A 27,558-nucleotide genomic window follows, 5' to 3' on the forward strand; every position below is an offset into this window, starting at 1 on the left:
GTGCTCTGTGGCCTGCACACATAAATAGACACACATGAAACCTAAAATATAAAACTAAGTTAAAATTTTAATTCTTTTATGAAACAGGAATAATTTATCTTTGTCATATGTATGCCATATAAAGTTTAAAAGAAATCTAGACTTTGTTTCATCTTTTATTCTTTTCTTCAGAAGCAAAGACTAGACATACTGATGTTGTTAACTTTTGTACTTTGTTATGCCGTGTGTGCCACAAGTAACTAAAATAAATATTTTGGGTGATCTGTGTGCAGCCATGTGATTTTCAGTCTTATACAGCTTACTGTTCTAACAGTACAGTCCTACAACACAGATTATATCTATTGTAGTGGCTTTGTGTATACCTGCAGTGAACAGTTCCTTGCACGCTACTACACCTTCCTCCCTACCAGAGAGTAGACAGTTTAATTTCGTTTTGTTTTGTTTTTGTTTTTTGAGACAGGGTTGTTGTTTCTCTGTGTAACCCTGGCTGTCCTGGAACTCACTCTGTAGACCAGGCTGCCCTGGAACACAGAGATCCACCTGTCCCTGCCCCCTAAGTGCTGGGATCGAAGGCAGGTGCCACCATGCCCTTGCTGACAAAGTTGACTCCTCAGGGTTTTTGTTTGTTTGTTATAGCAGAACTAAAAATAGCATTTCACTTTCTGCTAGATAAAAAGCAAAGCCTCTGAAGCTGTTGTGCTAAGTATTACTGCTGCCATAATGCTAGTGTTGATTCAGACCTCAGAAAAAATAAGTGTTGTGCCCCAGAGGTGTGGATGGATGGCTTCCCTCGTTAGTATCCCAGCTCATCTAAGGCTTATTTTATTTGCTCTTTTACAGACCTAACTACCGTAATGAATGCTGCATATTGAGAGAAACCACAAGAAGGTTAAATGTTTGATTGTCTGATTCTTGGATTTGATATGAACCGACACAGTCTTTGTTGTCATTGACAGAACCCCACCCAGTGTGTGTACATTATCCACATTCCTCTCTGTTCTGTTGAAGGGAAAAAAAGACATTTTGACCTTTTTTAAGGTTATTGACTTAATTTTATGTTACTTGGTTGCATGAAGTTGCCCTTAACCACTAAGAATTATCAAGATTTTTGCACAGACTTTTCCATGTCTAGGCTCCTTTTCCAAGGCAATTCTGGTCATCAGCTTCCTGCCTTTATCCCACCATCATCAAATACTCAGTTAAATAGTAATTCATATTTTTTAGATGACTACTCAACATAATACTTAAGAATGGGATTTTCTTTCTAACAGAACCCAAGAGCCAACTCCTAGATATATATTGTTGGTATATTGGAGATGAAATGAAAGTCATCTTTCAATTTGAAGGCCATGTGTAAAGTTTAACCATATTGTACAATACCTGTTCTGTATTAGAAATAGATAGTTGAACTTACACTTCTCAAAACTCATGTTGCTGTGTACACAAACTGAGTGTATATGTGAACCTAGTGAGTCTTTTTGTGTTAGACCAAAATAAAGCAAGGATTTATTTTTTCCCAATGCCAATATGATTTGAGCTAATCACTCAAGGTGGTCACTTTACACTTGAAAGCTGAAATCAGCAGGAGCACTATGGGAAACCAGACAAAGCATTGACTCTTGAATATAGACTTTTAAAATAAACTTTTCTTTTGGAACTAGAATTAGAGTAGTTAACATTCATCTGCAAATGATTATTATGTGTACATTATTGTCGCTATTGTGATACTAGAGAGTCTTATTTATTTTTATGCCAGCTTATACTGTGAGAACATTAGTCAGTTGGGTTTCATCAACTCTGTTATGCTCGTCCTTGGAACATCTCTTCCATGTGTGTTTGAGGTTTGTAGCTGAAAAGTTTACTGTAAAAAAAAATCAAAAACAAAAAAAAATGTATTGTTTTTACAGAATAAATTTATTGGAATGTGTACTGGGAGTAAGGTTTGAGGTTGTAAACAACTGAGTTAGTCTTATTTGGCTTCATATGTGTAATGTGAAGTATTAATGTGATTCCTATATTAAAGCAAAAATTGACAGCAAGTTGACATAATAATTAAGTGCAGGTGAGGATTTTATTTTTTCTATCTTTTTTCTCTTTAACTATTTTGGATGTTAGGTTAATTGAAAACATTGGGAGGGATGGGAGGGCGTAGCAGTATGATCTGCCTGCACACCTGAGAATACACCAGCTCAGTGGCCCCTATGTTTACACACAACTCTATGTGCATCCCACTTCCCTCTGGTGTCTTAGGTTGTTGAAGAACTAATTAACATGAAGACAAACTGTTAAGATGACCTAAAAGCCCAGTGTCATGTGAGGATGAAGGGGATGCTGGGCTGTGAGAGCTAAATGCAGTCAGACCACTGACCCTTCAGGGCATACTGAAGAGGCTACTGTGTTTGGGGCTTATTTTTGTCATTTAGTAATTAGTGGTTTCTCTGTTGTACTTAGTTCCAAGTATGGAAAGTTCGTTAAGAGACAGGGCACCACATCAGGTTTTATCTTTAAAAGGTACTTTTTAATTTTAAATATTTTATTCTAAAATTAATGAAATTAATCAAAAGACCTTTTCATTGATCACACTAAAACATATGGAGACTATAGATAACATTTTAAATTGGAACATAAAACAGATTTCTTAAATAAACAGTTCAGTTTGTCATGAAAATGTATACATAAAATACTTCAAATTTAATAAAGTTTGTCTTCATAAAACACCAAAAATAATTTTATTGATAGTATACACAGAAACACAAGAGAAATATTACCAGCCACCAATAAAACAAGTGTTCATTAAGGCTACTAATAAAGTTGATTTGTGTCATCTTAGCCATTTAAGTTCACAATAGAAGTTTTGATAGCAATTTTTTAAAACAGCAGTAAGTAATATACTTTCCTTATGAAGACACTTCAAACAACTTAAAAATATGATGATCTGGCATTTATATTAAGGTTGTCAATGACTCATACAATTCATACGAAGTTATTTCTCCAACCTGTAATTGCAGTTTTGGATGGTTTCATATGCATAGTGAATATGGTTAGTCACTTCTAAATAGTTTCACTTTTATGCTATTTGTAGGCACTAGAGTTGTAATTTTCATACACAATATGTGCAATGTTAAGATCCATGTTCACATTCACAGACAAATTTTGATATATTTCTTTAAACAAGCTGTTTCTCAACTTGAATTTCCCTTCAAAAATGAGAATATACCTATACAATACCATTATTTCACTCCCACATCCACTGTAGAATCTGTATTCTCGTGAGTATCCTGGAAGGGAATGAAGTAGAGCATCCGTTCCATATAACAGGGTCAGAGAGAACTGAGGTATGTTTATTCCACCTTTTCATCGGCCTTTGTTCTTAGGAAGAACTCAGGACTGTAGGTACACCGGTAGGCCAAGAGCTGAGGAAGAACTCCATATGCTATATTTAATGCTAAAAAAAGGATTTTTGCTTCTTCGGGGACTCTGTAGACGTAAGCAGTTCTAGCATGAAGTGAAGCACCAATGTGAGAAAACTGAGCCTGTTTACATTCAAACAAAAAACAAAAAGTAAGCATGAGATTGTTCACTTGGATTAAGGATGAATTCTGGGTGACTTGTTCAGACCATGTGCCCTCAAAACCTGTCTTCAAAGCAAAATTCCTTTAGATAATCCACAGTCTTAATACATAGTATTTCACTAAATTTAAGGTCATTCTTGATGTAACTATTCAAATAATGTATCCTATTTAAAGTGTGCTTTTATCATTCCAAGTTGTGGTTTTTTAACCTAGCCCGTGCAGAATACCAAACATTTCTAATTTGAATTCTAAGAACACTATGTAGACACTCAGCTAAGTCTCACAAATTTGGTTACAATTCAAAATGAAGCTGAGTTCAAAAGCTAAACTGTAGTTAGTATAATGAGCTACCTAAAGAGAAGCACTGAAGATCTCAGTGTCGTTGATCAGACTGACTACTAGAAGCAAGAGCTCAGAGCCCCATCAACATGTAGTTTTGTTTATTTGTGTATTTGGTTTTGTGCAACTTAATTGCACCATGGTTATTTGTAAGATACACTTGTTAATAGCTTGGCTGTGGAAAGCAGTATGATTATAAAATGACAAATATGTACACAGGCAACCTTTTCAAATCAAACTGAAATCTATTTAGAATTGTGAGTGGTCAGCATAATCCAAGTTTCAGAACAGAAAGGCAAGAGCCTCCCTCTGTTTATATATACATAGACTATTCAAAATGTGCCTGTTGAGTTTTGCTTGGCTCGTTTGTTTTTAGTACTTTTCATAAGCACAGAGAAAAACTATTAGAAAAGTAATACAGGCCATAGCAGGCTTAAAAACCGAGAAAATATTTTCTCAGAAAAAGTTATTATAAAATGCAAACCTCAAGTCTGCATTTTTATGTTTGAAATTCAAGACACATATGAATAAAGACTGAGGATTTAGATGCAGTAAGTAATAAATCATTGGTATACTATGATCAAAGTGGAAAGATAAAGGGTACTGTAATCTAAAGAGACGGAAGGAACAAGAATGAATCACTAGACAATTTGTTTTTAATGTATTTGTTACCTTACAGTTCCTACATTGATTGTGCTAAGTGGCTAACATAAAAGTTCTATTTAAGCATTTGATTTGACCTTGACAAGAAAAGGGCAAGCTTTTATAAACAGCGTGTTTAGGAATTTGTATCAATGGCAGAATATTTTAATGGGCTACAATTTATAAATTACTGATATATTCTGGATACCTCTAATATGTTTTTGCTACTCTGGAGATAAAAGTCCTGTGGTGTGTTGACATGGACCAACAGGTGGATTGTCTGCATTGTGATCCACAGGCACTGAGAGGGCTCTGCCCTCGGACACACCTCCCTAGGGCAGATGGCCGAGGCCCAGCAAATGTTTGCATCTCAGGGCTCCACAGATAAAAGAGCTTGAGAATAAAGGGCACTTTGGAGGCTGCCTTGAGGAGCTGCAGTTGTGGACAGTCTGGGACTCTGAACAAAACTTGGCCTCTAACACTATTTTTCTCTAGATCCTACTTTAAATAGCTGTTTATCTGAATATATAACGATTTTATTCTGGACTAGAGGCCAGTTTTGAACTCTGATTTTGTCAGATTTGTGGGTTTAGTGATTCTCCCTATAGATAATTGTGTACATCATAAAACGACCAGAAAAATGCCATCCATAGTTTCCAAGAATAAGTAACATGAGCAGTTGTGTGTACTTGTATAGGCAAGCCTGCCTAAAAGGTCAGTGATTCTGTGGGCCCTTTTCTGCACTTAACAGTGCAGTTAATACCTCATTTTCATGAACAGTAAGCTCATGGCAACATTTTAAAAAATGATCTGTGTCCTTAGATTAGATTGTACGCCCACTGGGCAGATACTGTGTCAAATGTTTTGTGTGGCACCTATCACATTGTTAGAGTTCAATAAACGTTCAACAACAATGGTCTTGTGACTATCAGAATACAAAAAGAATCTTTAAAGCATTTCTCTATACCTGTAATAGCATGCCATTCTACTCAGAATTATTAACAAGGGGTAAAGATTGTAACATTTCTTACCAAAAGGTGTGTGCTTGTGAGAAAAGGACCCTGAGGCCAGTTGTCTGCAGCTCCTGGGACTGCACAAGGGTGTGTTTATGGCGGCAGCCAACTGGGTGGTGCCCCCAACTGTAGCTTCCTCTAGTGGTAAGTGCTCAGGATTCTGATACAAGAAAAAGTGTCACCTGAAGAGGCTTCCTTTCCCGACACATTGGTAAGGAGTGTCCAGCACACTTGCTTCCTACACGGTCCGTGGAGCTCAGCCTGGGAACCGTACCAGCGCCGAGTGAGTGGGTGAGGGAATGCAGTGCTGCTGAATTCTGCATTTCAGTTATAACTGCACTATTCAGTGATGGGGCTGACAGATACCCCTAGTCATTTCCCTTTGACTTAATTCTAAGTTTTCTACCTTGCAGAAATAAGAGATAATGATTTTTTTTGTCAGATTGAATGTTTAGAATGTAAAATGAGGTAATGAAAGTAAGCAAAGGCTAAATTGTAATAGCTTCCATTCCTGATAGAGAATATTAGGGAAAGATGACCCTATCCTAATCCCTCTCCTCACTAATCACAACCCTGGCTCCAAAAAGAAGTGAGTCTTACATGTCCACATAAATGTTAGCGGGTGAAACCTGTAGGTGTTGGGTCCCTATAATACAAGTAGATAATCCAGAACCATGCTATCTTAGGGTTTTCTGAGTAACAGCATAGACACTGATAATACTGACTCTAGAACCAGATGGCCAGATTGGATTATTGCTCCACCACAAGCCAGACAACAGGGCCCACCTCAGGTGGAGAGTAACTGTTCATGATCTGGCACCCTGATGACAACCTGGGCTCCTTGTTATTAGGTCTCCTTGTTGACCTTTTAACTCCTCTATCAAAGGATAAGCACGTAAGAAAATGAACCTCAAGATCAAAGATGCTTGGTAATAAAGCACCAGAGTAGATGGCAGAAAGATTTATATTAGTAGCCTAATTGCCTGGGAGCTTCCTAAAACTTTAAGATACTCAAAGATTTCTGTGAAGAAAAAATGTTATGAAACTTCCAGGAAAGCCAACTCTTTTCAACTAGACTGTCCACAGATGTACTTCTAGATCCCTGTATAGCCAAGAGTGGAGGAAACAGCTGGAGGGATGTCACCTGACTCAGTTCTCTCTCTCTCTCTCTCTCTCTCTCTCTCTCTCTCTCTCTCTCTCTCTCTCTCTCTCTCTCTCACACACACACACACACACACACACTCACACACACACACACACACACACACACACACGTGGATGTGGGGTTACATAATGCCCACCAGGTATCTGTCCCCAAACCTTTGCCCAGGTTGTTGTTGTTGTTGTTGTTTTAGGTCATTAGATGTGAGATACACTTTGGTTAACTTGTAGAAGAATTAGTCTCAGTAAGAAGGCATTTTTCTCTTAAATTCTTTCTGGGAATCTATACAATAATAATAAACAGGAGTCCCATAGCCTTTCCGTGGCAGGCATTATCATTAGCTCTTTATGTAGTACCGTGTTTAAACCTCAGCAACATTACAGAAAAGAAGAGTGGTGATGAAGAGAAGTAAAGTGACAGTGGTCATTGAACTAACTAGTGACAACAAGGGACTTCGATCAGCTCTTGCTGCTAGTCATATTGACTAGATTAACTCCGGTTTTTGTTTTGTTTCAATGATTCTGACAATGTGCAGTCACCCACTAGCATCCAAGGAGGATTGGTTCCAGGACCCTGGGACATCCCATATATGTCAAAATCCGTGGATCCTCAAGCCCTTGTATAAAATGTGTTTGCATCCTATGTACATCTTTCTATATGTCTTACATCAGATGCCTTACAGGACCAAGCCCTGCAAATGCAGTGTAAGCAGTTGTAGTGTGTCTTCTAGGGACTAAGGAAAGTCTGCTTTTTGTTCACAACTGATAGCCATCATAGGCCTTAACATACTTAAGTTGGCTGAACCTGCACATGACTAAGAACTGACTATACTTCAGTTGATGGAAAACACTCATAAGTAATTGATAGTCTGTCATACTTCTCAGATTATACGTACAACTTTAGCCCTATAGCAAGCACTGTGTATATAGAGAGAGAGGTTTTATTTTTAAGTCCCCCAATGTAACTTGACCTAAAATATAGCCTGATTTTTATTTTAAAATGTTTGCTTGAGCTTGTACTTTCTGAAGTGGACAGATTTGGGAGGTTCCTAATGCAGTCTGAAATCAAGTACCCAATAATCACCCAGTGTGTCTTCCAGTGACCTAAGAAAATTTGAAGTTTGTGTTTTTGTTTGTTTGTTTGTTTTGGGGTTTTTGTTTGCTTTACTATTCTGGTCTCCACAGGCACCAGGTACACAAATGGTGTATAGATACACAGGCAAGCAAAACACCTGTATACATTAAATAAGTTAAAAAAGATTCCAGGTTTTTGGCTTGACCTGGCTCATGCAAGCTGAGGCTATTGACATTGACAAAGGAAATGGACAACAGGAGAAATGGGGAGGACAAGAGTCTCTATTGACATGCCACCTTGGGCGTGGTGGGAGGTTGAGACAGGAGGATCTTGAGTTCAAGGCTATTCTGGGCTACAAAGCAAGACTCTGTATCAAACCAGAAAGTATGTTTTCTTTTATAGACTGATACTTGCTTTGCAAATGTGTTTAAAGTCTCAATTTTGCCTGTTTCCATTACAAAGGTGCTGCTTCCATTTTACTCCAGAAAAAGTGCCTCAAAAAACCTGATGTGCTAGTGAGACATCCAGGTGCAGTGATTAAGTTTGGAATTAAGTTTAGGAATCAGCAATTGGAGCTGAAGAGACTGGTCACCAGCTTACAGTTGATATCAAAAGACAGAAATAAAAGCCCAAATCAAGGCCTTGAGGATAGGGATTCAGAAGCTGACAAAGCAAAAGTAGCTAAGCGTTTCTCCAGGAGTATTTCTTCTGCAGGTTTTATCTATTTTTCTATGACTAGTCCAACTCAGTACCCCCAGGAAGGATTTAACCACTGACCCCCTAAGTACTGTATTTTTCAACACTGATTCTGGGGTCTTTCAGCCATCGTGGTTACTGCGCCATGATTGTATAATTACTGTGCTTTGCTTCTGGGTGGGCCCCACTCATTTCCAGGTCAGTGTTGCTTTCATTAAACACCTGCTGTCAGGCAAGGACTTGGCAAAGTGCCAGGGTGAGGGACTGCAGGGCAGGCTGAGCTTTCTAGAAACAGAACTTACACTAAGGCAGCCTCCCTGTTCTGTTGAGTATCGTGTGGCAGAACTCTTAGGCTCTTCATTAGATAGGATAGACAGCTTAAGAGTTACCGCTTTCAACTCTTCTCAGTAGCCATAATGTTCATTGACTGGGAAACAATTCTGTAACAGAGTGCCACTTGCTACTTTTGTGACTCCAGGGGAAACCCTAATTTCACTAGATAACTACATCTACCAGGTGGTATCACTGGTGTGAGCGAGGGAGAGAGGGGCGGAAATGTCATCCAATGAACTATAAACTATTTCCTACTCAAAACATTGAGCAGAGACATGTTTCATAATTTCAGTGACAGCTAGGTCACTAAAGAACTTTCTCAAAAGGGAATATTCTTATCTGAGTACCTGAGCTAGACCTCCAGCATGGACCAGCGTTATATCGGGCATCCATGAACATCCAGGGACCACTAAGCCATAAAGTGCAATCACAAAGTAAGGGACAGAATAGAACATGTACGCCAGCATCTGTGTAAAAAGAAATGAGCAAATTAACAGCTTGACCTAACAAAAAGCAAAAACATGAAACACTTTCAAAGATAAATGCTAATTCCTACTTCTGTGTAGAGACCTCATTATCCATTTAAAATATGAGAATTAACTTCAAAAAAATCTTAGGCTTTGTAACAACTTGACCTGAATTTTAGGATAAGCAGCAGGGTCCTTTAGGTAGGGCTCTTGAAACTGTGTGTAGAGTCGGCAGAGCTCGGCTGGGCAATCCAGAGCAATCTAAGGAAAAAATGAGTTCATTATGAATAGTCCTGTTCTTAAATTTGCAGATGAGGCTGTGTGCCAGCTTCAGTCAGAGCTACTTCAGTTCTCATCATAAACTGTATTTACAGGCCCATCAGTAACAGGAAAAGCAGATATCTAGACTTCTCTAAAGGACTAAGCCTAAGTCAACAGTGGATCATTGTTCTTGGGACTCTCTGATATTCACAGCTTCAGCATCTAGGTTTAGTGAGCCAAAGCACAGCTCTTGGTAGAGATAACCAGTTCCACTTGGGAATAGCTAGCCAACTAGTCTCTATCAGAAGAAAAATAACACTTCTGTACCAAATTAATCATACTGTGCTTTGCAAGATTCAAAAATAGCATCCGTCTCTCTCCAGTACCTCACAGAGCATATGGCCTTTGGAAGCAGTAAGGGATGATTTGAAAGCAGGGGCTTCCTGTGAAGCCGTTCCTGTCCACTTTGGAAAGAGCAGAGAGCAGATTTAGTCCCTGCAGAGGACACTCTAGGCCACAGAATAGATTTTGGCAAACCACTGAGACAGTTCCCCCTCAGGCACCATTCCTCATATCCTTGGCCATAAATGAAATGTTCTACCAAATGACAACCTAGACTGCAGGCTAGCAGTAGAGTTGGGCCTTGGTCCAAATCCTCATCTGATCAAGCCCCACCCATCTGATCAGGCACACATGCACACAGAGAAAAGGACAGGGGAGGATGTAGTTGGATCTCATTGTGTGGTGGTGACTGAACTTGGAAATTAGCACAAACTGACTAAAGAACAGGTTCCATGGCTTGTTCTCAGCTTGTACAACCCAGCAAGTTTAGAATAGTGGGTAATTGGTGAAACTGAGTATGATAAGCAAATAATTCCTAGATTTAAAATATTTCTTCTAAGAATAAATTATAAAGCTGGGTCATTGTGAAGAACCACTGATGAATTAAGACTAACAACAGTTGTGTATTGAACACTTACTTTGTACAAGGCCCTTACCAAGGAGGGTAGTCACTAATCTTCAAAACGATATAAGGTAGGTACTAGTAGTTTACAGAGAAGGAAATTATAGGTCAGAGAGAGTCATTTTTTTAAAGCACAACTAGCAAATGGCTAGTGTTCTCCACAACTACATAGAAAACTTGTCTCCAAAAACAAATAAACAAAAACCAATAAAGGGCAAAGAGGAAAAAAAAAAAACTCACGAGTCCTTCCTATAATCAAACTCCAAACCTGAATCCTAATTCAACATTACCCTGAGCAGTGAGAAATTCACATGACCCTGCACAGGTGAGAACTGTTACCCAGGACCTGCTCCTTGATCCCATCGCCCCTACTCTTAAGAATACATGGTTGCTCTGAGCCACAGCTGTATTGAGATCTTAGGGAATCACCCTAACCAAAGATGGTTGCCTTTAAATCAGGGTGGGGGAATCAAGGGAAACAAAAGAATGAGACTCTAATGGCCAGTTTTTTCAGGTGTCCTAAAATAAGGAAGATACTTCTAAACAGCAGTTGATCTGAAGACCCAAAGAAGGAGGTATGAGATAGCCCAGGATGAGCCATCCCTTGTGAGTGGGGGACTGGGGGCAAGAGGGCAGCAGGAAGCTAGTCCAGAGCTCTAGGCTGTGGCAGGAAGAGGAGGTGATCAGTTTGATCTTACACACACACACACACACACACACACACACACACACACACACTATACATACATACATACACACACACACACACACAGACTTTTTTCTTGTTTGAAATAGTATATTGTTATTTTGATGTTATGCTTACCAAGCCTCTGAACAGGCAAAATCCAGTCGCCAAGATGAGACACACAACCAAGAGCAAGTCAAATGGTCTTCTCAGCAGGGCCTTTGCTTGGGCTTCTTGAAGAACCTAAAATGGAGTTTGTTGTTGGAGAACAATCCCAAAGCCAGGGACAAGTCTACGACACTAAATGCCAAGCTAATGACTAATGAGTCTGGAAGATGCACAATTCACATCGTGGACCCCTGGCCACTGGACATGAGTATCTTCCCCTCCAGTACGTTCCCTCTTCTGTGAAATGGAGCTACTAAGCAGGTGATTTGAGGCCCCTCCAGCTCTAGTCCATTTTTTTCTTGAAACTACATTTTTATGATTATAAAAGTAAGCTATCTGCATTTGAAAAATGAAACTGCAGAATTGTCAACTGTTAGTGGTTGACACACATTCCCAGTCATGTATGGTTTTGTTTTGTTAGTTGGTTGGTCAGCTGGTTGGTTGATAAGCCAGTTGGTTGGTTGGTTTTCTGAGACAGGATCTAAACTATGTGGTGGAGACAGACACAGAACTCCCTGTACTGCTCATGTTGGCCTCACATTCATGATTATCCTGCCACCTCCTCCCAAGTGCTAGGATTAGATTTCATGTGTGCCATCATGCCTGACTCATATATATTCTATACATTTATATGTAAATACATAGACTCAACATATAACTTTTTTTTTTGCAAAAATAGAATTTAGAATATAAACAGTTTTGCCTTCGTCACAACTGCCTGTGAGCACAGCCTAGAGTGATTAAAAATTGGAAAGACCCTAAGGAGACCACACTTGTCCTCCCACTGCAAGACACTGGGCACATTTTCATTGTACCACCTAATGTTCAGGAGAGTGGCCCTGCACAGAAATCTCTGCCTTGTGTCTGCGATGACTGTCTCGGGACAAGTCCCTGATATGGAAATGGGTTGGAAGCACGGCTAAACTGCTTTGCAGGGTGATTCTGTGGTTGTTAGGTTTTGTTTGCGCTGCAGTGTATGGTGCCCAACAGCACCGTGTAACAAACAATGCCCAGAGCTGTGCTTTACCATTAAAGTAACAACACAAATGACTCTGTGTGTCTCGTAATGCAAATGCTGTTCACACACTGACATGGAGCCCTGTCAAAGCAGTGGCGCCAGGGCCAAGTAGGGTCACTGTGTACCCTTTCTTTCTAACACCCACTCACTCCTGAAAGAGATGTAGGAGTGTAGCTGCTGTTGGCCTGAGTTTACACAGCAGTAGCTAAATATTTACAAGTTAACTGTGTGTAAATTATAGCGTACATAGAGCAAGAAGCAAATCTCAGTAGTGGAGTGGGTTGTTCAGCACACGGGTGGCCATGAATTCAACCCCAACACTCCCCTAAAAAGGTAGTCCAATGAAGTCAACTTGTACAAATAATTTTGGCCAGATGTGGCACAAACTTTTAATTCCAGCCCACAAGAGACAGGTGGAGCCCAGTGATTTTGAGGCCAGCCTGGACTACATGGAGAGTTTTGAGGCCAGCTAGGGAGGGCTACATGTTAAGACTCTGCCTCAAAAGTAAACAAATGAATAATGATTTTAAACTAAAAATAGTTTTGTAAGGTGAGTAATCATGTTCTAACTAGTAGTTTGTTCTCACAAATCAGATAGATTTAAAGGACCCTACCTCAAGGATATATTATATAAACTGAAGAGAAGGAAATCACTCTATTAGAAATAAAGATTTAAGCAGACCTGTGGGGCTAGCCTTGCTTCATACTGACCCCCTCGGCAGTGAATGGAAGGGGAGGAGCCTTGAGGGGTGCTCCTGAAGCCAGTGTCCTGGGGCCTGTATCCCCAGGGATCAGAACCAATGGTCTTATGCATTACCTTGAACACCTCAGCAGTAAATGGTATTACTGAAAGAAGTGTCAGGTGCTCACACACAGGCCATTAATCCAGGCAAACCACGTGTTGTGAACTTTACCTGTCACCCTAACACAGAAGGATGACAGAAGCCAAGGTGGTCCCTGCAAGGGAAGTCCCCCAAAGTGTAGCCTGGGCAGTAGAAGCAGATGGATTGAGACAGAAGCAGACCATCTGCCACATTAACGAAGATGCCAGCAAATGGCAAGGTATCAACACAGTCCTGTGGATTGAATGCCCCAATGCTCTGTCCTCACAGAGATGTGAGCCCAGGGAGTCTGGAAACATGGAAGTTACCAGCTGCGAGAATGCCAGCCTGAGGTTGCACACCAGTATTGAACTGTTACATTTAAATGTAATAAAACTACCTTTGAGGGATAATTATAGTTTTCTGATGGCTGGTTATAGATTCTGAAGCCGGCCCACACCGGAAGACATGTATATGGTATGCTTAAGAAAAATGCAGGGCAAATCCGTGTTCCATATTTTCCTATTTAAGAGAGGAAAAGATAGTTAAAAAGATGATCAAAAGTCTGTTGGTGCACATCTAAATAATATTTAAGCTACCTACCACCTCAAATCACCTAAAATTTTGCAATGAACTAGCAATATTTTTATTAGATAAGACAAAAAAAGTCAAAACCATTAGATACTTCTTAATAGTGATATCCTATTTACAATATTAAAAACTATGTTAACAAGTATATCCTAATTTTCTGCATGTCTAAATGACTTCTTTTACTTCATCCTGGAAGAATATTTATTTCCAAGTGCATTTCCCATAAGTTCTCATAGTGTGTGAGAAGCAACATATAATACAAAGAGCTGCAAGCAGTATCCACGCACTAAATGCTGGCTGCTTAACTACCGGTTCAGTGCACGCTTCTGAAAATGGCTCTAAAGCACTTCTTAAAAGATGAGAGCACAGAGCGGGGTAGGAATAACTTTGCAAAATAGTTTTTATAAGCTTAGAACCTATTATAAAGCTTAAGAACAACTTTTCTATCTAAAAGCCCCATTATAACAACAACAACAACAACAAAAAGCATGACTGTTAAAATAACATTTCTTACCTACAATGTTTCCAGGCACAAAAACCACAATGCTCATTATAATGGATCCGACCCAGTATAGGCCAATGGTTCTGTAGCTTTCCCTAAAACAAAACGTTTTGATTCAGTATACTTGTCTTGGGATACAAAAGGTGATCCTCAGAATTGTCTTCCAATCTAGTTACAGAAGTAACTGAATAGAAACACACTGAATCAAGTGATAAGCACAGGGAACCCTGATCATCAAGATCACTTCCATATGTGACACAGTACAGAACCCTTTGTGGGCTTGTGCACTCAGGCATGCAAACATGTAGTTTATGTATGTGTACATGCATGTGCAGGCCTGTCCATGTGCATGCTTGTAGAGACCAGAAGGCTGTGTCAGGCAGGTTCCTTTCTCAGTCACCCTCCACCTCATTTTTTTTTCTTCCCCCACCCTCCACCTCATTTTTCTGAGCCAAGGTTTCTCACTGAGCCTAGCGCTCTGGCCACCTCCACTACACATGCTGGATGGCAAGTCTCAAGGAACCTCTTTGCTCCTCCCTACTACACCCCATTACTGGGATTCCAGGTGCAAGCCCTCAAATCCAGCTTATTACAGGAATGCTGGGTATTGAACCTGTGTCCTGATGCATATCCAGTGAGCCATCACTCCTGCCCCTCTGGTGTCCTTTTCAGTAGGAAATTATGCTTTCCATACAACACACATGTTGACCTATGACATAGTCTTCACTGATTAGGACTGTATTTCCACACTGTGTATAAAACTCACAGCATAGGGAAAAAGGATCAAAGATGAAAGTTTAGTGTAAAGTGGACTTTCTGTGGCACACGGAGTTTAGGCTAAAGCCCCAGAGATGACAGGTCCCTGTGTTCTAAAGGGACTGATCTAATCCCAGTGGTAGCCAAATGTCCCTTCACCTGATAACCCAGAAACAGCTCCACACTAGAGGCTGAGAGGAATCTTCACTGAAATGAGGTGGAACGTTGAACTACAATGTGCTGGACTTTGGTTCCTAAAACTGGGGGTGAGGAGGTGGCTCCGTGGGAAAAGGGCTTCTTCTGCACAAGCACGAGAACTCGAGTTCAGGTCTCCAGCACCCACGTGGAAAGCCAAGCATGGCGATGTGCATCCGTAACTTCAGCATCGGGCTAAGGGCAGAGACAAAGGAGACCCAGGTGCTTGCTGGCCACCCAGCCTAGACAAAACGGTGAGCTCTGGGTTCAGTGAGAGAGACCTCAAAAGCTACGGGGTGAGCCGATGGGAGGGCTCCGTGGGAAAGGCACCTGCTGCCGACCTAAGTTAGGTCTCCGGGTCCCACAGGGTAGAAGGAGAGATCCCATCCCTATAAAATTGTCCTTTGACCTCCAAATACCTACCAGAGCTCACATACATATACATGCACATGGAAACACACACACACGCACACGCACACGCACACATACAAAATAAAATGTAATTTTAAAAAATAGAGAAGAAATTGAGGAATATTCCCAACAATCAACCTCTGACCTCCATACTAGCCTACAAGAATGAGCACACACTCCCATATAAGAACACATGCACGTGCACTCAAACACACACAATGAGAGTTTATTGTTGATGTCATGTGTTTGTTTATTTGTTGAGACAGGCTCTCACGGTGTATGTAGCCCTGGCTTGGAACTTACTTTGTAGACCATGCTGGTCTGCAACTCAGAGATCTGCCTTCCCCAGCTCCTGGATGCTGGGATTCGAGGCACACAACACCATGCCAAGAGAAACTGTTCTCACGAAAACAGAAACCTAAGGGGCCGCTCTGCCTGCGCTGCCACCAAGGTAGAAGGAGAATTCAAAGGGATATGTTTACAAAGACAGTGATACAGAGAAAATAAAGCTTTGTCCAACTCAGAACATTCCTGCCCTGACATACGTGTGTGGATTCCATGTTCCTTACATACCCCTTATCAGTTGCAAAAGTGGCGCACACACACACCAGGAGAGCTACTTACTCCCATGCGATGGCGGCCACCATCACCAGGTACATCAGGTAATGAACAGAGCCATCCCAGTAGCAGACCATGTGCCCATAGGCCGTGTTCAGATATGGTTCACCCTAAGGAAAGCATTAAAAAACAGCCATTTTAAGGAAGGCTCCAATCTTTAAATGCAGGACAACAGACCTGTATTGCAAATAAAACAACAGAACTAAGGGGTGTTTCTTCACTGAGACAAAACCACTTCCACACAGTTGGTAGGATTGCGGAAAATAGGACTTTAGCCTGGGGCAGCCAAAGCCTGGTATCAAACAGGAGAAGTCCTAACAAATTGGCATTTGATTGCTCAACAAAGGATTGTACTACAATACAAAGGCATCATCAGGTGACTGTGTGGGCAATCCCAGCCAACTGGAGCCAGGCCAAACTTGTGTCTGTAAGCACTTGACCCTGGCCGGAAGGGTGGCCCAGGAAGGCCCTGTTCACTAGTACCACCTGCTGGCCTTAACCAGTCATGCTAATCTTGTGGTGGGCTGGGCAGTCCATGGGGAGGTAGGTGCCCATGTCCAATTCCACACATAGCTTCCCACCTGCCCTTTACTCAGCCTTCCCAGCAGACTTGTGAGCTGGTCAGGACCATCTGTCTGCAGAGGAGAAAACATTTCAAGAGCCTGAAGATTTGCCTGAGGTCACGTAGCTAATAAAGAGCAGCACTTACATTACCAACAAGAGCCATGCTTCTGGGATATTTTCAGTTTCATGAACACAAGATTGTATGGTGAACTAGGCACGTTTCCCGTTCCTGGGTAGTCATGCTCCGGGGTCCCGTCAGACATGGACTCTTCAGTGGTGCTTTCTTCCTCCCTTCCCTAGGACCATGGCCTCCCTCCCAGACTGCTTCTCATGTCTCCCTAATATGCGTGCAGTCCTTTCTTTAACTAGGAGAGGTCTGAGCAGCCAAACTGTATCAACCAGTCAAGGAAGTATTCTCTGAAACTCTGTGGCTCCCTTCAGGCAAGGACATCAGCCACCACCACCACCACCCCCAAAAAAGCCGCACCCAGACTTCTAGCCCTCTGCCTGGCCTCTGCCTTTCTCCCTCACCCGTGGTGCTCTGTGTGCAAAATTCAACTGATTTCATGGCTCCGGCCATTCCTGCCTACACACTCGGCTCTGAGAGCCAGCACCGGCCTCCTCGGGGAGCTTGACAGACACGGGTGGACCCTTCAAACCCACCTGAACTCCTTCAACTCGCCTGCTTCTCCCTCCAGCCACGCCCTTCCTGCCTGGCCTCTGCACCACCCAGCTCAGCCAGCTCCAAGCTCTTCTAGGCAGTCTTTGGACAAATCTCACTAAGTATCTATGCTGTCACTTGAGGTGATCTTCCCTTTTCATCACAGCATGGGGCAGGCCTTCAGAGTCACCCATATATTTCCAAATGGGTACCCCCCCCTCTCCCTGCTTCCCATCTACCACCCTCCAGCTTCAAGGCAAGACTCATGCAGCCTCCCTCTTCCTGAAAGCCTGCGGGTCAAAGCCCCATCTCTTCCACTGGGCCCCCAGATCCTACCACTGTTACACCCCAGCTTCCTTCCTTGTACCTCCTACCCAAATTATTGCCAGCCTCACAGGGTTGATAGATAGCTTGCCCCCTGATCAGCATCCTCCCTCCTGAAGGCCCCTCCTCTGGTTCATTGGCCTCCTCCCCAGGCTTCCCTCTGCCTCCTCTCTCTGCCCACCGTGGTCCATCATCCCCCACGAAAGCAACTCTCTTCTCCGACTTGAAGTATCAACTCTGTTTGGGTGGTTCCTGGGTCTCTCTGATGGAGCCATTCCTCAGAAAACCTGCTGAGCCCTGCCAGCTGGGGCATTAGTTGATGTTCCTCAAGCACCCAAAACTCCATATGTCCCAGAGGAACTCAGCATTACCCTGCTGACACTCCTGGGGAGACAGACACTCCTAGGCCTCCTTTCCAGACATTTGTCCAAGCTGTCCCTTCGCCCCAGAAGGCCTTCCCTCCCTTGCACCATACAGCAGCATGTGTGGTCCTCTCAGAGGAAATGCTATGGAAATGCCAGCAACTCAAAGAGGCCATCCTGGGCATTCATCCCCAGAGCCCAGGCATCTGTGCTGAGAGTGTACCTCGGCCATCACACCCAGGCCAAAGCCATCCTCCCTTCTCATTAGACAGTGGCCTCCTGAAGGCAAGAAACAGAGCTGCATTCAAGGACTCTCTCTAGAACTTCACTCCTCAAGCTTCTGACTTAATAACGCCAGCATTCCAAACCAACCCCCAAACAGGAATCAGGACATCACTCCAGGCCTTCCTCTCCATCACCCGCAACTTGACCCAAAATCCCACTCAGAATCCCTGAAACTCATCCTCTCTCTGTTTGCCCTGCACTGCCTCTGGCCATCTTCTCGCCCTTGCTGGCCTTGCAGACGCTGCCTGATGGATAGGATATCTCACTTCATGACATGTCCCTGTACCCACAAGCTTGCCTCCTTCCCTGGCTCCAACGTTCCCCTCACACAGTCCTGGGGAGACAAACAAAGCTCCCCATTATTTGAAACACAGGAAGTCAATAGACAATATTGTTTCAATCTCTGCTCCATATTTTCTTTGTGACCTTGAGTAGGTCGCTTGGCCTCTCTGGGACTGGATTCAGCACACTATAAATTAGAAAACAAGACTAGTTTCCTCGAGTGCTGTGATTTTGTGGTAGGGTATTAATTGCCAGACTTGGCAAGCTTAAGTAAATAACTTGATATTACACACACACACACACACACACACACACACACACACATATATATATATACAGGGTCCCGTACTGTAGTCCAGGCTAGCCTGGCACTCACCATATTGTGAGACTTCCCTCAGACTTGCAGCAATCCCTCTTCCTGCCTTTGCCTCCCAAATACTGAGTGAGATGATAGATAGACTAGACTTTGGTACCTGAGATGTTTAATATAGATTTGGGATCTCTGAGATTATAATCCAGTAAGAGAAACCCAAATACTAAATTCATCTGAAGTTCTTCACTTAAAAGGAAAACAGTTCTGGAGTGAAGGAGGTGGGATGGACAAAGAGTGCCCTCCTGGCCGTCCGTGTTCTGTGGCTAGCTTGTCATGGGTCTGCTTACCCTGGATGAGGGGACTGGGACCGCACTCCAACAGTAGCCTGCATCTGAGCCACCCGGTCCCAGGACAAGCCCTGAGCAACCCCGTACCTCTCTCAGGTAGTGGGTCATAAACCCATCGATGATGCCATCCTGCTCCAAGCCTATGATGAGGTTCACCACGCTGGTAAATCCAAACACTGCATACACTGGAACAAAAGAGGTGGCAGCTGAAAATGCATGCCATGGGAGACAGCAAGGACGGGGTGCCCACCATTTACCATGCAGTGTTGCTCAGGCTTTTCCAGACTGCATGTACTGCACACCAGGACATTTACCTGTCTTCATGGACCTCCCTGTACTGATCCAAGGCTCTCCCTGAGGGAACTCATGTCGCAGAGACAGAGAATCAGTGTCCCAGAAGATTCTTCCAGGCTACCTCCACCATCCTCACTCCCTTCAAGTGAAACCCACATCCCACCTGAGCAGCAGGAGCTGGGCCGGTAATAAAACAGCCGAAGAGATACTCAGGTGGTCTAGAAAGGGCGGGGCATCCTAGTGTGGCATGCAGGCCAACTAAGAGTGTGTCCAACGTACTAGCCTAGTCCTCCCTGGAGGTCTTCAAGACAGGTGGGTGGCCGGTGTGCAAGTGGCAGTCAACAGCTTGAAGAAAAAAGGCAGTGACTTTTTTGCTTGTTTGTTGTTCGGGGTTTTGTTCGTTTGGTTGGTTGATTTTTTGTTTTTGTTTCTGTTTTTTGTTTGTTTGTTTGGTTGGTTGGTTTTGTTTTTTGAGACAGGGCTTTTCTGTGTAGCCCTGGCTGTCCTGGAACTCACTCTGTAGACCAGGCTGGCCTCGAACTTGGAAATCGGCCTGCTTCTGCCTCCTGAGTGCTGGGATTGAAGGCGTGCACCACCACTGCCTGGCAAAAGGCAGTGACTTTTAAAAATGCACATGAGATGGGACAGCTGAGGATGCCCAGAGGAAAGCCGCCGCATCCCCGGAATCCGGCCTGTTGCACAAAACCCCTAACTGGGCTTGGATACTAGAGTGGCCAGCTAAAGGTCAGAGCTTCTGAACAGCTGGCGATCCCACTCGGGGCGTGTGAGTCTGTCGAGAAAACTGCATTTTCAGTTATAATAAATTGATATCTGAGACTGTAGAACCAGAAGGGGCAGTAGCAGACCCAATTTGTGAATATAAAAAGCTGTGGGGAAAAAAAAAAAAAAAAGGAGGCCGGGCGTTGGTGGCACACGCCTTTAATCCCAGCACTTGGGAGGCAGAGCCAGGCAGATCTCTGTGAGTTCGAGGCCAGCCTGGGCTACCAAGTGAGCTCCAGGAAAGGCGCAAAGCTACACAGAGAAACCCTGTCTCGAAAAAACAAAAAACAAAACAAAACAAAAAACCAAAAGGAGAGTGGGGAAGCTGCCTCGGGGGAAGCCAAAGGGGGTGAGGGGCCCCCGGGGGTGCTTCACTGGGCTCCACTGAGGCCCACGTGTCTCCTGGAAAACAAGGCACTGGGTGTGTAATCCACTCGCAGCTGGTGACACCCGTGGAGGGTCAGATACTGTCTTAGAGGTGACACACAGTCTCTGCCTCCTGATAGATGAGGAACCTGGCCCAGGGCTGGACCCCAAGGCTGAAGGGTCCTCAAAGCTGGAACAGAGCTGAAGACACAAGAGCAGTTGCTTGCCTCGAGGATGGAGGATGTGTCAGTAGACTAAGTGTGGGCTCCCTGGGTGGGAGAAGGAAGGAGGAGAGACAGCAGAGGGAGATTGTTCTTGGACCAGATCGAAGCAGGTAGAGTCCAATGGGAATAAGGACCCAGCTCTGAGGTCAGAGAGGCACAGCCAGACACGAGAGGCTCATGATTTCTCTGAGCTTCAGTTTTGTGTGTGTGCAAACAGAGAGAAACTGGTCATTTATAATTCCTTCCTTCTCCACCTTTGCCAAGGCTCATAGTGGGCAGAGAATGCTTCCCGTGCCTTTGGTGAGGGTACGCGGCTTGCTCTGACCTTAAGATGTAGTTGGAAGTGACAGGGGCCAGCTCTAACTAAGGCAGTGGGGACATTCCTTTCCTTCCTCTAGCCCTCGGTGTATGCTGTGGGGAACTATGAGGAGACACAAGTAGAGTCCTAAATCTGTTCACAGCCTGGAGCAGGGTGTCTCGGCCAACCCACAGGTCGGTGAGCAAGGAAAATAGATGCTCTGTTGCTAGAGCTACAGAGATGTGAGGCCTGTTTGACACCAACAGAAATGAAATGAATAAAATACCTAACAAAATCCCTGGCCACAGGAAGTACTGCAAGACCAGCCACAGCTTTGACTGAGGCAGCATGTATAATGAAAGGGGTCTGTGGTGGTAATCTAATTGTACTGAATTATTATTTTGATTGTATGTTAATAAATAAAGTTGTCTGGGGGTCAGAGCTATTAGAGCCATAGCAAGAGTGTGGCGGTGGTGGCACACGCCTTTAATCCCATAAGATCTCTGTGTGTTCAGGGTCAGAGCTATTAGAGCCATAGCAAGAGTGTGGTGGTGGTGGTGGTGGTGGTGGTGGTGGTGGTGGCACACGCCTTTAATCCCATAAGATCTCTGTGTGTTCAGGGATACAGTCAGCATTGGAGACATATGCCTTTAAGACCTAGGGGGCTGTACATTCAGACAGTGACGAGGCAGTCATGTGTTTGGGTTTACAACCAATGAGAAGGCAGAACAACATACTTTAAAAAAACTAACCGACAGGAAGTGGGTCTCTTTTGGCGAAACTGGGACAGCAGAAGGAAGGGTGAGATTTAGCTCTGAGCTCTGACCTCTCGACTTTCTCTTTTACATTGTTTCTGTGTTTCTTATTTAATAAGACGGTTGGTTACATCTACAGGGGTCCGGAGCTGTTCCCCCTGATTCTGACCACATTTCTGGTATCTCTAGCTAGCCAAGCGGAGGGATATTTGTTATGAGTATTAAAATAATACTTCTGAAGTGCTCAGAACCTTGTCAGGCACATGATGTGCTCAACCAATGGCTTTTTTGTTTGTTTGTTTGTTTGTTTGTTTGTTTGTTTAATATACACGCTTATTTCTCATATGCTGATCGAAGTCCCTAACAAATACTAATGTTTGACCAGCTCCTCAAGGCATTATTTTCCTCTTTACACAAATGTGTAGACCAGAGTTGTCAACCTGTGGGTCACGATCCCTAATCTGCAACAGAGGTCACATATCAGATATCCTGCATATCAGATATTTCCATTACAATCTTAACAGTAGCAAAATTACAGTTAAGAAGTAGCAATAAAACTAATTTCATGGTTTGGGGGGGTTGGGGGGGGTCACCACAACATGAGGACCTGTATTAAAGGATGGCCACATTGGGCACATTAGGAAGGCTGAGAACCACTGGCGTAGACTGAGACATGGTAAATTCAATCCCACATGCCAGCAGCCAGCTGAAGGCAGGAAGCCCAGCCTGGAGGCTGAGGGAAGAGCATGCTGGGGGCTCCACAGGATGCCTGGAGGAGGCCTGCCTGGCCCTGCCAGTCACTCCCTAGAAGAACTCTATTTAGAAAGTGGACACCACGAAGGGAAGCTCAGCGGGAAGGGCCTTGCCCTGAAGAGCCCTACATTTCCAGTTTCTGTCAGCAGTGGGTTCGGAGCAGCCCAGAAGGAACATGTACCCAATGCCCAGCTCCCTGCCAGGGTGGATGCAAGCCCTTTCCCTCTGAGGAGTCCACCTAGCAGCCTACCTACCGTAGAACAGAGGGTCCCGCGGGGGTTTTCTTTTGACGAGGACCCGAGCCAAAAGGGCCACCAGGAGCAGGATGAGGGCAGCGACGCCAACAATGGTCCAGGAACTGTGGGGACCAAAGCAGGGAGGTGGTCACTAATCACAGTCAGCACAATGGTGCCTGGAATTTCCTGGCTACTGAAGGCTCTCGCTCCCCGAGCTGCAGAGGGCTCCTGGAAGCCAGCCTCGGCTTTGGCACTGAAAAGCAACTGTAGCTTATCTACAGCACCTTGGCCTCTCTGGGTCACAGCCCCGTAGCGCTCATGGCCCGGAAACCCAGGTCGTTCATTCATTTCCTTCCCACCTGTGTTGTGTGCCTGTTCCCTCCCCACCCTCCCTCATCCCTAACATGGATGCAGCCCAGCTGCCTCTACCCTCCTGCTTCTCCAATGCTTTACCCCGAGAGGTAACGGGTCTAACCACTAAGTCTGCCACCCCCCCACCCCGGGCCAGCCATAAACCCCCAGACTGAACTGCATCATGATTGCACTCTCCGGGGAGAGACCCATAGCTTGCAGTGTGCTTCCCCATGTGGCAGGCACTGTTGCTGGCCTTAGGAGACTCCAGATGAACCCAAGTGGCCTCTGTCTACAGGGGACTTAACCTCCATGAGTTCTGAGCTCTGCTTCCCATAAGGTCACCCCAGCCCTACCGAGATACCCAGATTGCCAACACTGGCTGGCCTTCCTATCCTGGACGAATACCTACGTGGCCCTATCTGTCAGTTATATACCATCAGCTCTCTACTAACACTCAGTGATGCTACAAGCACTGATCCACAGCTGGGGTACCTCCACACCATGGCCTAAACGCTGGGATCTTCAGATAATCTTCACCCCATACCCCTGGGGAAGGAGGAAGACAAGGGCGGAGGCAGGAAAGGGGGGATGAATGGATAGAGGGGGAGACGATGGGCAGGCAAGAGACATGGATAGTGGATGCAGTGGTGGTCGGTGAGAGATTGGATCGTGCATGGATGAATTCTATAGCATGATGAGAAGGAAACCCGGTCTTGGGCTGGGGGGAAAAAAAGGGAAGGTTTCTGATACCCCACACCTGTGGATTCTCCAGGCTCCTCCCAAAGGCCCAGAGCAGAGGAAGGGGAAGCTGCCCTGGCTCACAAGCATGATGCTGCTCTAAGATACCCAGGGAGGAGAAGAGCAGGGAGGGGAGCCATATGACAGGGTGTCAACGATGAGCCCAGAGGCCGGTGCTGGTCAGCAGATGACCCCATCCTCGGACACCAGTGGCTGAGCTCACAGCCAGCATGCTCACGGGCCTGGGCTCTGATGGAGCAGGACAGACAGCATGACTTAGTTCAGAGTGTCCTCTCACGCTCTCTACCTCTGAGGTAGGAAGACAGGCGAAGAGAAACTGGGGCAGTAGGTCATTTCGGCCTCACAGCTCTGTTCCTGGGGACCCTCTGGGGAAAACAACACAGGCCCAAGGTGGGCAGAAACAGGTCTGACTGCGACTCCAGGTGACGGGTAAAGGATGCTATGAATAAGACATGGGTTGTTAGCCTTGAGTGGTGGGGAAAGTGACCGGTGCTCTTTGCTGAGTCCTCTGGGCTGCCATACAGCCAACACCAGGCCAGCCCTCCCCCTTCCTTACCAAGCTCACACATACCCCAGAACACCTGCAAGGCTCTGTCCCCAGATCTCACCATAATTGAACATATGTGGGTGCGTGTGAGAGAGCCCCCTAACTCCTTCCTGACCCTTCAATCTAGCTGATCATCCTGCTTCTCAGAGTCTCATAAAAGGCCTGGGGAAACAGACGCTTGGGTTATGAAAGGTGAGTGTAACTGAAAGCCTGCTGCACACAGGGCTGGGCAGAGCAGTACCCAGATGAGCCGCAGCCCGGGAAGGTGAGCTCCGGCCAGGCCACAGGAAGGAACTCTGTGGGAAACGTGAGTCATGGGGGGGGGGGGCTCATAGCAGAAATCCCTGATTTGGAGGAGGAACCCACAAACGAAGAAGGGGCGGTTTCACTTACTTGGGGCCATCAAGTTAAGTATGTCGTCAGCAACCAGCAATGGGGAGAAAGGAAGACAGGACAGCCACAGAGACAAAAAGGTGGACCAGTGTCAAAAATCAAAGAGGGTTGACGCTCTGGGAGTGGGAGTGGGGTGGGAGTTGAGGCTCAGATGCGCGCGCAGGGGGCTGAGACAGGAGGGAGGCGCCGCTGGGAAGGAAGCCGGTGCCAAAGAGAACTCAGAGGAGGGCACAGACACTAGAGTAGACTCACCAGGAAGGGGCCAGGGGGAAGAAGGGAGCGAACAAGTATGAGGGAGGTGTTATGGATTGCCGGGTTTCTCCTAGAGGAGGATGGAGCGAATGGCTGGAACTAATTCACCCCGGGCCGCAGCACTGATCAGTTAACACACAGTGATCCGTCAACAAATCCTCACCACCACCACCACCAGCCCTTCCTAGACGGCTCTTCCAGCAAACACCTGCCTATCACAACCACTTCCTTCCCCTCCCGGGCTCACCCCCTCCCTGCTCACCCCTCCCTATGCTCACCAAGAGCTGCCCCTAGCTCTTGCCCTAGTTGAAGCGTCCCTATCTCCAAAACACCTTCCCGATCTGCTGCCCCCGCCCCCAGCCACCCCGTTTTGTGGTCTTCCTAGCATGCAATTCTCTGCTTATGTATGTATCTGTTGATGTCTATTTTAATTCATGGCTCCTCAGCAATTCCTGGCCTGTTCTCAGCCAGTCTCCAACTTTTGCAAGGGTTCAGAGCACAGAGCCGGTGTTCAATAAATGTTCACTGCGCTGTTCATGGTACTCTACTACTTTAGGAGCCAAGTTCCCCGTGCACTCTATCGACAGGCAGGAAACATCTGACTGCCCAGAGCCACCGTTTCAGGAGATGCCCCAAAGATGGGGTTGGTCCAAGGGCAGAGGCAACCTGCGCCCAAGAGAGCTTCTCAGTGCTCAGGTTGTCTGGATGGGGTGACCAGAGCAGTGAGAGAAAATCCATGACTGTGTGCATACTCGGCTAGCAGTCTGGAGGTCTGGAGGGGGTTGCAAGGTATAGACTGATGCAATTTCCTTAGCACCAACTGCTGTGGAAACCATAGCAGGTTACTTCCTCCTCCAGCAGGCAGCAACCAGCCTCAGCAGGGCCGCCGTTGGCGCCTTTCCACTAACCAGCTGGGCCTTCGCTGCCCATGAGGGCTGGTCAGTCAGAGACTCCTTTAGAGAAGCGGAAGGCGAGACTGGGACCCAGAGTCCTGATGGACGCCCTCGGCTCCACTCGCTTCCTTAGCAGTGCGCCCCTGTGCCCTTGCTCCAGGCCAGCATCCTATTCCTTTAGCAGCGCCCCTCCACAAAGTTCTCACAAGATCCTTAGGGTGTAAATTCTGTCCATTTGTCAGACCAGAACACTAAAGCCAGGCCACCCCGTCGGCAGCTAAGCCAGGCCCAGAGAACTAGGGCTGTTTCTGCTAGTTTCTCACAACAGTTTCTAAAATTAAAAAAAAAAAAAAAAAAATGGTAAGTATGTGAAAGTCCATACATGGAAAACGATCCGATCAAATTAGGCAGGCTCATGCATGCCTCCCGTGTTGCTCTGGTGTCTGAGAGCCTCGGAGGCAGGAGCATTGCGGTATTGACCTCCGTAATCCCAGCTACCCACTCAATACCAGCCAAGAGCAGGTGCCCAGCCCTCAGACCTTGAACTGCCCTAGCCCATTTGAGGACCTGGGGCCGGTGACCGGGCTGGCTCCCTCATGCCGCGGGAGTGGAGTTCCCGGGACGCGACCCCAGTCCCGCGGAAAAGTTGCAGGCGCTTGCCGACCCCGCGCGTGCTCACTCACTCATGCTGGGCCGCCAGGTGGTTGAAGATGTAGGTGACCGGGATGGCTGAGAGGGACAGCACGAACACCCCGGTGGCCGCAGAGGCACTCATCGCCGCCGCCGCCGCCGCGTCGCTCGCCCTTCACAGCATCGCACCCGGGTGCCCCCACCCCAGCTTCCGCCGGCGCCGCGCCCCTCGCCGCTGCCCTTCCAGGCGCCCCCTTGCCGCGTCCCCCTCCGCGCGTCCCCGTCGCCCGCAGCTGCCCCGCGCGCGCACTGGCGCCACCCGGGTGCGCTAGGGCCGCGGTACGATCCCGAGAGGTGTCCCCGCCCTGCTCCTACTAACGAATGCGGGGGGTTCAGAGGCCACCGCGGCGAGACAAGAGCCCCAGGACGCTTGCTCTCAGGGAAAAGGAGTGGCCGGGCGGAGGACGCAGGTCACAGCCGGGAGCTGGGCATCCTCGAGCTGGAGCGGCGCTGGGCTGAGCCAAGGGCCAGCGGAGGGTGGAGCCAGACCCGAGGGTGTCAGAGCGTGCAGGCCCGCGAGATCCGCTCGGAGACCCAC

The 27,558-nt window shown here is 45.7% G+C and overlaps 2 protein-coding genes across 3 annotated transcripts in view; one reads left to right on the plus strand and one right to left on the minus strand.

The window, feature by feature from the left end:
* Nucleotides 1–5,467, plus strand: part of Hdgfl3 (HDGF like 3) — a 53,387-nt gene extending 47,920 nt beyond the window's left edge. Inside the window, exon 6 of the mRNA XM_028873804.2 lies at nt 841–5,467. Within this exon, the coding sequence (XP_028729637.1) occupies nt 841–846 (6 nt within the window). The 3' untranslated portion in view covers nt 847–5,467. The remainder of the gene's footprint in view (nt 1–840) is intronic.
* Tm6sf1 (transmembrane 6 superfamily member 1) lies at nt 1,867–27,558 on the minus strand. Of its 2 annotated transcripts, XM_028873803.2 has the most exons (10): nt 27,014–27,558; nt 23,151–23,254; nt 19,514–19,611; nt 16,295–16,398; nt 14,321–14,403; nt 13,616–13,737; nt 11,347–11,451; nt 9,467–9,559; nt 9,179–9,298; nt 1,867–3,533 (listed from the first exon to the last, which is right to left on the minus strand). In XM_028873803.2, the coding sequence occupies exons 1-10, from the start codon at nt 27,103–27,105 to the stop codon at nt 3,342–3,344; spliced, it is 1,113 nt and encodes a 370-aa protein (XP_028729636.1). In that variant the 5' UTR covers nt 27,106–27,558; the 3' UTR covers nt 1,867–3,341. The 2 variants fall into 2 exon arrangements, with proteins under 2 accessions (XP_028729636.1, XP_037053704.1); XM_037197809.1 differs by lacking the exon at nt 9,179–9,298 and having other exon boundaries at nt 27,014–27,191.

This window comes from Peromyscus leucopus, chromosome 1 (genome assembly GCF_004664715.2).
Source record: "Peromyscus leucopus breed LL Stock chromosome 1, UCI_PerLeu_2.1, whole genome shotgun sequence".
NCBI lineage: Eukaryota > Metazoa > Chordata > Mammalia > Rodentia > Cricetidae > Peromyscus > Peromyscus leucopus.